General features: G+C 40.7%; 1 protein-coding gene across 2 annotated transcripts; it reads right to left on the bottom strand.

Moving 5' to 3' along the window:
* Positions 1-473: 473 nt before the first annotated feature.
* rps6kl1 (ribosomal protein S6 kinase-like 1) lies at positions 474-10,421 on the bottom strand. Of its 2 annotated transcripts, XM_028000587.1 has the most exons (12): positions 10,298-10,421; positions 9,015-9,134; positions 8,674-8,848; positions 8,324-8,448; positions 7,168-7,260; positions 6,150-6,197; positions 5,080-5,212; positions 3,597-5,000; positions 3,004-3,093; positions 2,782-2,864; positions 2,596-2,691; positions 474-2,214 (listed from the first exon to the last, which is right to left on the bottom strand). In XM_028000587.1, the coding sequence occupies exons 3-12, from the start codon at positions 8,807-8,809 to the stop codon at positions 2,104-2,106; spliced, it is 2,319 nt and encodes a 772-aa protein (XP_027856388.1). In that variant the 5' UTR covers positions 8,810-8,848; positions 9,015-9,134; positions 10,298-10,421; the 3' UTR covers positions 474-2,103. The 2 variants fall into 2 exon arrangements, with proteins under 2 accessions (XP_027856388.1, XP_027856389.1); XM_028000588.1 differs by lacking the exons at positions 8,324-8,448; positions 8,674-8,848; positions 9,015-9,134; positions 10,298-10,421 and having other exon boundaries at positions 5,080-6,063; positions 7,168-7,223.
* Positions 10,422-10,982: the final 561 nt, after the last annotated feature.

The following is a 10,982-nucleotide window of genomic DNA, read 5'->3' as shown; positions in this document are numbered from 1 at the left end:
TGAGAAGCTCTGACAGTTTGTAGGTTTTGCAAGTGTTTCCAGATAGGCCGCATTATACTGATTATAGTTATTTTAGAAAGGAAAATGTACAGGTCAAAAAATGAATATTATCATTTGATGTGCCATGATTGTAGCCTTAAGCAAAATCAAATCTGCAATCGCTAAGTTTAACAAATCACTTCCTAAAAGAAACATTAATACTTAAGCTGATGGTAGGTTTTAAAATAGTAATTGACCACTATTTGGAAAAGAAAAACTGAACAAATTGATAAGTTTGTAAAACTGGAATCAATGTTTTGGCTGCTTTCCTCCTCAGCTCTTAATGTGGATATTAGCATTTAAATTTCAGTTAATTTTTTGTCTAGTTCTCTTGAAGCAAAAAAAAAATATATATAGATTGCTTTATCCTGGGATATTTCATTGTTACAATAGCAGTTATTTTCCTGCTATTTTCAATTAAAATCCATCCACAATTTTGATTTAAAAGGGATTTTATTCACATGCATGGCGATTATGAAGACATGTAAAACTTAATTATCAAAATTGCATTAAAACACATCCGAGTTCCCATGGGAAAAAAGTAAATCTGTTCCTTTATGGAACACAGTGCCTTGGAAAAGCATCAGATTTTTCACATTTTCCCACATTACAACCAAAAATTAATATACATGAGAAAAATCAACACAGATAAGTGTTTAACAGAAATGTGGCTGGTAGAAGATATTTTTTCCCCTCATGGTTGTGGCAGCATCATGCTGTGGTGATGCTTTTCTTTCTCTTAGACTGAAAAACTGGTCAGAGTTGATGGGAAGATTGATGGTGCTAAACACAGAATAATTCTGGAAGAAAACTTGTTAGAGGTGTAAAATATTTCAGATTGGTGTGAATGTTCACCTTTCAGCAGGACAACAGTAAATGGATCCAGAGCCACAAGGGAGTGGTTCAGATCAGGGGCGCCAAGTCCGGTCCTTGATAATTACTGTGAGGCATATTTTAGATAAATCCTTTCTCCAACACACCCGAATCAAACACACACTGTGATGGGGTTCTATTATAACTTGGACAAACAAAAATGACTTCAGTGCATCACCTTCAAGGTGACTTGAGTCTAGCCACAGACTGACTCCTTGTGGAGCAGAGCCCTGCTTTTAAAGCCACAGGCTCCGCCTACAGAAAGAACAAATATGCAAAAACAACTAAAAAAAATTGCTTATAACTCAAGTAAACTCTTAAGGTATACACAGTAACAAATACCAAGGGGAAAAAAATATAAATAAATAAACTTGCGATCAAAAATACAATACTCAATTTAATAGAAAACACTCAGTACGTTCTGATGACATCACTATGTCATCATGTTCCTCCTGGAAACAACCCTGCTTGAAAATAGAACCAGCAAAAAGTTTGAAGCTGAAAATAACAGATTAGGCTTCATTTGTTAACTGAAGCAGGAACACCACGTGTGCACCCACGATGAGCCACGTCAGTTTAAGCTGGAACAAAAAGACAGTTAACGATTATGTATACGTTTGTGTGTGTAGGGGTGTGCGGGCGTGCTTGCATGCTGACACGGACTCATAATTAAGTCCCGGCTCGTGACGGCTCCTCCGTCACACATACTTTGTTACCAAACCTGTGCAGAGCTAAATGACATGTTGATGAGGGAATTAAATATTTTGATTTAGGGGGGGGTTTTTGGGAAAAGTTAATGGTGTGAAAAGTGTCCTGATAGTAGTTCTTGGAAGACTGGACCCAGGTACTCCATGTTTTGATCAAAGCCTATTTTCCATATGTTTATAGAATAAAGATGGTTATAAGTATTCACTTCAGGGAGATAAACATCAGTGCACTTGATATTCACAGATTAAAATCTTGTAATTTTTTTTGGAAACTGTGCTACTTTGTGTCACATTCACATTCCAGTGAAATGATGTTTGTAATGTGACAAAAGTCAAGTGGTATGAATACTTTTGCAAGGCACTGGGTATCCCCAACCTTTGTTTAACTTTTTCTTTGGGAAGCTCCTGTAAAATTGCAGGATGTTTCAATCCAGCTGATCTGTTTGTTTTAAAGTCCAGTATGGCACAAATGATGGGAGGTCTGCTAGCAGGACAGAGCTTTCCAGGAGACACCGCTGAAGAAGGGGTGGCATTTGATGTCGCTTACTCCTCCACCTCCAGAACCCAAGCGATAACCTGCATCAAACTGAAGTAGCTATAGAGAAAAAAGATTCAGTTACACACTTTTTTTTGTAGAATCTTACAAAACTGTTCATGTAGTTTAAACTTAAACTCTGAGCTGGAAGGTTGAAGATAACAGTAGAGGTGGTGCAGCATTTTGAACTGGGGCAGACAACAACACCAAACATAGTCAGAGTTGAAAATGGTTTTGATGAAAGCATATTTATGTTGAAATGGTCTAGTCAAATCCAGATCTGAATCTATGGCAAGACTTTAAAATTACTGAAAAAATGATCAAATATTTAAGTCCCTAAATGTTAAAAGCAGGAATCTACTTCTCTGTGTTATAGTCCCAAAACAGATCAATGTTTGTGGTGGGGTGTGAATACTTTTGTGAGGCACTGTGAACTCTAACCTCAGTGAGCAGGGACGCAGCTGCAGCACTTAGGTGGTTGGGGATGAGCAGCTGGGTGTGGGAATGGATTCCCGCTGGATGGAGCTGCCAAAGGGGCTGGAGGAGCAGGGAAGATCTTTAGCTTCATCATGGCATGTGGAACTGCTACGGAAACCAGTTTCACTACTTTTATTACGTTCATCTCACCATTCCTGTTAGAAGTTCAAAGAGCAAAGCCCCGAGACTCCACCAGTCACAAGCCTCTGTAATCCTCGACACTCCTCCGATTTCTGGGAATGCACATTGAACTGGGTTTAGTTATGTTCATGTTTAACGTTCCTTCAGAAAACTCCAGTACCACTGACTTGTTGCCACTAGATGGCAGGGTAGACTAAGGAGACTGGAGCTTGAGGTGATGTGTGTGTTTACCTGGAGCACAGTACATCTGCTCCATGGCTTTGGAGCTAATCTCTGACTGAACCTCACTCCACTGGCTGAAAAATGTCAAACACACCTTTCCTGTGAAAACATGTCACTTAGTTAAACTTCACATTACATTTTGTGCAGGCTTGAAGCGGACATTCAAGTTTACGCACCCCTATTATAACGCCTCATTATTAGGATGTAAACAGTGAGACTCAGGTGATTACTTCTCAGAAATGTTTTCCTTGTTTAATGTATCCTATAATTGTAAGAATTTAATTGAAAAAACAAGAACTGGAGATTAAAGTTTTGCAATGTCCCAGCCAGAGATCAAACCTGTTTCTGATTTAATGTCTGTTGCAAGATATTCAAGGCTGGTGTGAGTTTAAGATGTTTTCTAAACAAGAGTGGGCAAATAAAAGAATCAACACGGGCTTCACTAAAAATATTATGCCCACAGTTTGCTTTTCAATTGTGTTGCACATATCAAAGGTCACATTAAAGTTAGGGAAAGTTCTGAAATAATTTATCTTGGTCTCATTTTTTACATCACTTAAACCTGGTCATTTGACAGGGGTGTGAAGACTTGTTGGTCTCACCGTTGCCGGTGAGCAAAATGTTCCTCGGGTTGAGATCCCGACACAAGATGCCTTGCTCGTGTAGACTCTCCAGGGCCAACAGAATCTGCGCTCCCCACACACGCACCTCTCCTTCTGGAAGCCCCCAGTAGCTCTGTAAGGCCTTCTCTGCAGGCCTGGAGGTCTTGGCAGGAAAGCGCGGCAGGTGACACCAGCCGTCCACCTCAATGATCTGGTCTTCTTCGTGCTTCTCTGATCCCTCCAGGTTTTTTCTGTCGCTGTGGGATGTGGCTCCCAATGGGTCAGGAGAGAACCAGCTTACGTATGATCCTGCTTTTAGGTTCTTCCCTCCAGGACTCACTACCTCACATGCCACTTCTATACCCTGTTTTTCACCTCTGGGACAATTTTCTCTTTTTTGACATGCTCCTGATGACTTAACCTGTGTATTAACGCTTCCGTGGAAAAGAGAAGCAGGAAAGTCACATGAACTTTCAGAGATGATGGTTGTGTCCGCATGGTCAGAAAGTACTGCTCTGTCCGTACTCCTGATGACTATCATTCCATTTCTTTCTTCTACAAGGGGACTGCTTTCTTCCTTCGACTCTGCATTTATCTCTTCAGAACTTTCAGCAACAAAAGATCCCTGATGAGAGCCATTAGTTTCCCATGATGCCCTGCCACGGATTTGGGTTTGGCAATGGAGAGGGAGATGCAGAATTGCAGGAGAGGAACTCATAGCGTCTTTTTGACTTTTAGGAGGTTCTGTTCTTTTAAACAAGATCTGATTTGTCTGAGGTGTTGCTCTTTGCAAATTATTGCCAGTCACTGCATAGAGGTTGGTGTTGTTATAGCTGTGTGCTGGGTCTGCAGCTTTCCAGGCTGCCTCGAAGTCTGTACTGCACTCTATGAGACCCATCCCAGCCTTTTTTTTATGGAGTTCTGACATGACATCGAGAGCTTGGCTGACACGGGCACAAGAGAGAGGAAGAGCTGGCTTTTCCTGAGCTTCGTTGGAATGCAAACACAAACTAGGGGCTGGTGGATGGATGTGGGTGTTGACCTGTGTCCTTGTGAGGCCGGAGATCAGCGTCTGCTGATCCAGCTTGGTGTAAAATGACGCGGCCGATCGAGTGTTCTGGAGACAACCTGTCTCCTCTATGTAGGAGTGAGTCCCGCAGCTTTCCAGTCGCTGCTGAGTCTCGTCCCATGAGTTTGGGAAGTCTGTATCCGGTCTCTCGTCGGTCAGTTTGTGTGGAATCGCTGCTGTGCTCCTGCTGTTTTGCTGGTAGTCTCCGCTGATTGCAGGTGAAGTGTGGCTTGTCTTCAGCTTGACATTGTGCTGCCCAGAGATGAAGCATGGGTCTGGGTGTTCCCTGGCTTTCTCACTTCTAAGTTTGTGCAACTTGGAGAAAAGCCTCCCACCTAAGAAAAGACAAATAGTTTTCCTTTATGTTTTTGATGTTTCTTGTAAGAAATACACGGCCAGATGTAGCCACTTTACCCTTGATATGCTCCAGATGCAGGTACACAGCATCCTCACTGACATAATACCGTAGCAGCTTCACCATGTAGGGCACACCTTGAGGAATAATGGTTGTTTGGTCTCTGCTCTCCCAGCTAGATTTGACAAGGCTCTGTGAAAGCGCACACATGTAATGATTTATTTAGAGAATTATTCTGAGATACGTTCTGGCTCATGACTTTGGAAGTGTTTGACACCTGCGTCTTGTCAAGGTATTAAAACCACTTGAGCTTTTCACATTGTGTTACATTACAACCACAGAGTTCAATGTGTTGCATTGGAATAGTGGATGATACAAGATAGTGCATAGTTGTGAAGAGGAAGGAAATAGAGACATGGTTTTCATTTGTTTTATCAACAGAAAGTTTAAAAGTGAACATCAATTTTCAACTTTTGCCACAGATTCCACATTGGACTTTGTTTCTGACTTTACCTGACTTTACCTCTGAAGTCTTCACAGAACAGCTGTAGTTCTACTGAGTTTAAATTACACATAGGTGGAGTCTTTTTAATATTTAAGTGACCTCTGAAGGCAATTGGTTGCACTAAAGGGGAATGAGCATAAAGAGGTTCAATACAAATGTTAGGTGACACTTTAAAGATCAATAATTGCAAAGAACGTTGAAACCATGTGTTATTTTCCTTCCACCTCATAATTATGCACAGCTTTGTGTTGGCCTGTCACATGAAACAACAATGAAATACTCTGAAGTTTTGGTTGTATGAAAATAAGGAAAATGACAAAGGTATTAATACTTTTGTAGGGCATTGTAAATATTACTTTAGCTGAAATTTAAGATGCACTTCACTGTCTAAAATCATGAGAGCTCTCTGGCAGATTGATGCTGAGAAATGATGATGGAGAAAGGATGGAGACAGTTTCCATCGACTGCTTTGATTACAGGAACAGGCCTGCTGCCAGGTAAAAACCTCTCATCGTGTCCAATAGTCAGCGGAACGATGCTAGAAAATGAATATGTAGGTTTTATGTAGCATATTGAAGTGGATGTGATCAATTATTGGCTTTTAATTCTGTAGAGCATCCTTACCTTTACAACAAACGTCTCTTTGTTGACCATGCTTTGCACAATCAGGACCTTTGAAATAAAAAATACAACATTCTCAAGCTTACATAGAAAAGCAGGTAAATTATTGCCGTACTGTATATATATATATATATATATATATATATATATATATATATTTTTTTTTTTTAATCACGGTAAAATGCAGTGGATAATTTAAAACTTCATTATGTCAAGCTACAGCTCCCCTTCAGAGTTTTTGGCCCTGTGGAAAAGACATAACTTCATTTCTGTATTAAATAATAACTGTTCCAAAATTGTTGGTGCTTCATTTATTTGCACTTTGAATAATTACTACCAATACAGTGACCATTCTCACTCTATTACTCTTAAAAAGGGAAAAACAAGAGAACTTTCAATTCAAGTTGGGCAGATTTAAAAAAAGAAAATTCTGCAAACCTTTATGCTTTAACAATAAAGGTCAATTTTTTATATGGTGAGATGAGAGCAGAATTGGGCTTTTCAGTTACAGTCACTTTAGGTCGGTCTGATGTGAAACAAAGGATGGTCCTTCATCATCACTGTTAAGTATACTGGAGTATCTGTGGGTCCATTACTATTCCAAAGGCTCATAACCTTGTTGCACAAAATGGCTTCAAGGACTCTCTAAAGCACCACACAGATCGAAATAAAAGAAATCTGGTGGCCTTTACCAGAACACTTAAAAGGGGACTTTCAGGTAGTATTTTATCAGATTGGTAACCAAAATACACAGTTAAATCAAAAGACAAGGTTCAGTAGATACACAAACAAACTTCTTCTGTCCTGTTGGCAAAGGAAGGTTGTTAATTAGCCAGTGATTTAATAAACAGATAATTATTTAATGTGAGAGTTGTTTCCCCCCATAATGTACTTAAATATAATTTCAGTTTTATTTTGCACATCTTTGCCTGGGGTGTCAATCAAAATTTTAAAGCTACATCACAGTATTTAAATAACCAATTTTGTTGTAATGGTTTACAGTGAGAGATTATGTACCTACCTTATCGCTGACTCCCACCACTTTACACATTTCCAGATCCTCTACGGGAGAACTCAGGTGTCGGATCGGGCGAAATCTCAGACTGCTGTAGCCCTGGGAATCAAACCCACAGATAAGACAGCAATGCCTTGATTGGACAATGGAAATGCTTGATTAAATGCAAAAATTATGTGATTGAAATAGCTTTGCACTTTCAGTTGCCGTGTAAGTGAATTAGGCTATACAAATAATTTTGCCTTTCCTAATTTCAATTTATTCTGTGTATTTTCTGTTAAGATATTTCACACATTTCCTCCCACAGTCCAAAAACATGACTGTCAGGTAAATTGGTCTCTCTAAATTCTTCCTAGGTGTGAGTGTGAGTGCGTGCATGGTTTTTTGTCCTGTCTGTCTCTGTATTGCCCTGCGACAGACTGGTGACCTGTCCAGGGTGTACCCTGCCTCTCGCCCGAAACATTTGCTGGAGATAGGCACCAGCACCCCTCCTGACCCCACTAGAGACAAGGGTGTACAGAAAATGGATGAGTGATGGATATTGCACACATCAAAATATGTCTATGACTGTCTGCAGCTCCCCTTAGCTTAATCTATTTAGGTAAAGGGTTTTCCATCCATCCATCCATTTTCTGGTCACCCTTGTCCCTAATGGGGTCGGGAGGGTTGCTGGTGCCCATCTCCAGCTACGTTCCGGGCGAGAGGCGGGGTACACCCTGGACAGGTCGCCAGTCTGTCGCAGGGCAACACAGAGACACACAGGACAAACAACCATGCACACACACACTCACACCTAGGGAGAATTTAGAGAAACCAATTGACCTGACAGTCATGTTTTTGGACTATGGGAGGAAGCCGGAGTACCCGGAGAGAACCCACGCATGCACAGGGAGAACATGCAAACTCCATGCAGAAAGACCCCGGCCGGGAATCGAACCCAGGACCTTCTTGCTGCAAGGCAACAGTGCTACCAACTGCGCCACGGTGCAGCCCGGTAAAGGGTTTTAGATTCCTTAATTAAATGTGATGAAGTCAAGTTTTCAAACGTTATGCTTTAAAGAAATATGAGACGCAGAGATACTGCAGTTATTTGCAGTACCTGAGTGTCTGCAGCTTATCATCAAGTTCTTTGTTGATAAGCTACTATAGATGGTTAACTTACCCCTAAATGAGTGCCTCCTTTTCCTAGGTTATCCTGCAGATGGGTTATAAAGATTTCTTCGGCTCGCTTCAGATACTGGGTTGTTTTCCTCTTCACAGCCTCCCTCCTATCTTTGTTTGGGTCCACTATTGAAGAAGCGCAATGTTGTGTTACCAATAAAAAAATAATTCCTGTAGCTCTGTGGATCCTAAATCTTACTCTGTGGGGAAAAAAGCTTAACCAGCAAATGAACCTGTGCTTAGCATTAGCCTTCTGACTTCCTGCTCTTTTTTATGTCACTGTCACATGCCCGCCTTGTGAAAACCCGGCTATTCCTATCCCCGGTTGAATGATTCATGCCGTCTACTCACACTGAACTCCATTCAGCAATAAGTCCACTCCATTCTTGTAGTAACTGAAGGCCGCCTCGTAGTCTTCGTTGACCTCACTGTCCAAAGCCATTCGGATCTGCTTGGCAGCTTCCACCAGGTAATCTCTCTTTGCCATTTCTGAGATTCTTCTGGGTCTTTCAAGGTCCAGATGGGCCTGTTCACAGCGCAGATAGTTGGACGTTGGTGCAGACACATTAAGACATGAACAACCTATCTAATTAAACCCAAACTGAAAATGACTGTGTCGCGACTGTAAGTATACATATATTAGAGAAGTTCTGCTTTTACAGAGTATTCAATCACCATAAACTGGCCATCACCTTTGCTCCTGCGTCTTCTTATCAGCAGTAAGAAACATCTCTCTCTGTTGTCACTGTGTTCTGTGTGTTTCTGCCCCCAGAGAAATCAGGGCTCGGGTCTGTGTTGCAAGGCATGATCATCTGAGCCAGTGGAAACAAACGGTTAACATCTCAAGCAGAACAGGAAGTGAAAATAGACATGTGTCTTCTATTTTGGACGAAGAGAAAGAAAAAGAAGAGCAAATGTAAAGACAGAGAGAAATGACACATGTACATGGATTAGGGTAAGATCAGCATTATGAAATGTTTAATGCACGTCTTACACATCAATTTAACAGCATGCAATAAATACAGGTCTATGTGAGCCACGTCATAGCCACATAAATTTCTAGTCACAGTAATACACAAGTCATTTGAAATAGATTATGCATGAGATCTCTTTCATACACTGCCTTGCCACAATATTCATATACTTAAATTTTCGTATATTTTTCATGATACAATAACAAATCTCAGAGTATTTTTGAGGGTATTATATAAAATGTTCATCTCCCAGCAGGAAACACTAAATATATGACCACTGACAGATTGATTTATATCTAATCAAATTTAATCTAAACCCAGCAGCCTAGTCAAAGTCCAGACCTGAATGAAATTGAGAGTATGTAGCAAGAAAATTTATATTTACAGATGCTATCCATCCAGACTTTTCAAACATGAGCTATTTTGCAAATCAATGACAAAAGAATTTAGTCTCTGAATGTTCGAAAATAATAGAAACATACACCAAAAGACTTAGAGCTGAAACTTTTGTAAAACTTGATTCCACAAAGTATTTACTAAGAGGGCCTAAACAAATTTGCACCCCACATTTTCATTTGCAAAACATGAAAGGCATCCACTTCATAAATATTCACAACTAGGTTTTAGCCAGTCACCTTAAAATCTATTAAATCTTGTAGGTGTAACAAAATGTGACATAGTGCCAGAAATACTTTTGCAAGGCACTCTGCATGGCATTGTGGGCTACAGCTAAAAGAGCACTGTATGAAATAATGTCAGTTTTCTCCCAATGTTTTAACTACAACTGAGCCTCTAGCATCTCACATGCAGACATTCCGTCTCTGTCATCAGAACAGAACATCTTCAGCGACATAAGGAAACACAAAAAGCCATCTTAAGTGTCCTCCATCAGTATCCATCATCTGTCACAGCCAGTGAGCTAGCAATGTATCATCATCCATAATTACACTAAAACAACAGAAGACAAGTGTTCATGCAGATATAAGACAGACTGTACCTACCATAATGTAAGCATGGCCTGGACTCTGCGACCCAACAGCAGCATCAGCACCAGAAGCGACCCGGATCATCAGCAGGAGGAACATACTCATCCTGCTGAGCAGGAGAGGAGGAGGGAGCTCAGCCGAGGCTGCTGATTGGCTGAGCATGATGTCATTTAAGGGTACCATTTCACACAAGGCACTCGCTTCCCCCCACTCCTCATCATAGATGGTGAAAGATTTAAAGAGACAGTGCTGTTTGAGTGTATAGACCGAAGAGGCCATTTCAGCTCTGATTTATTGTAACAATGGAGTTCAGTGTTCACCCTATAATCCCGCCGCTAACTTGAAATAATAGTTACCATGTTTGGCTTTTCTCTGCTGTGGACTTTAAAGGTGGGATTTACTCCCCCCCCATCCTACTTAAATATCAGCATCGGTGCTCAGTACCAGAGGGAGTCAGGCTCCAATTAACTGCACAAAGAGGAGTCACCCCCAACCACACATTCATCCTAGGGGAGGGCAGGTTCACAGAAGGGGGTTAGGCACAGCAGCATGACTCTGAAATCTGATCCTGCAACCTTATCCACAAAAATACAAGGATTATCAATCTTAAATGAATCCTTCAGCGACTATTTTTGTGTCATATGAAGACGTTTCTCTTTAATTAAACAAAAACAGACATTTATCATTTCCGAATTTACTT

This window comes from Xiphophorus couchianus, chromosome 19, assembly GCF_001444195.1.
Source record: "Xiphophorus couchianus chromosome 19, X_couchianus-1.0, whole genome shotgun sequence".
NCBI lineage: Eukaryota > Metazoa > Chordata > Actinopteri > Cyprinodontiformes > Poeciliidae > Xiphophorus > Xiphophorus couchianus.
Note: the sequence above shows the minus strand (reverse complement) of the source record. Positions and strands in the feature narration are given on the sequence as shown.

Excerpts from the sequence above, each read along its gene's own strand:
- rps6kl1 (XM_028000587.1), bottom strand. The coding sequence starts at position 8,809 with ATGGCAAAGAGAGATTACCTGGTGGAAGCTGCCAAGCAGATCCGAATG. Across the intron at positions 8,449-8,673 it reads ATTGCTGAATGGAGTTCAGT|TGGACCCAAACAAAGATAGG; the intron begins GTGAGTAGACGG and ends CTTCTTCAATAG. Across the intron at positions 5,001-5,079 it reads GCATCTGGAGCATATCAAGG|GTGGGAGGCTTTTCTCCAAG; the intron begins GTAAAGTGGCTA and ends GTCTTTTCTTAG.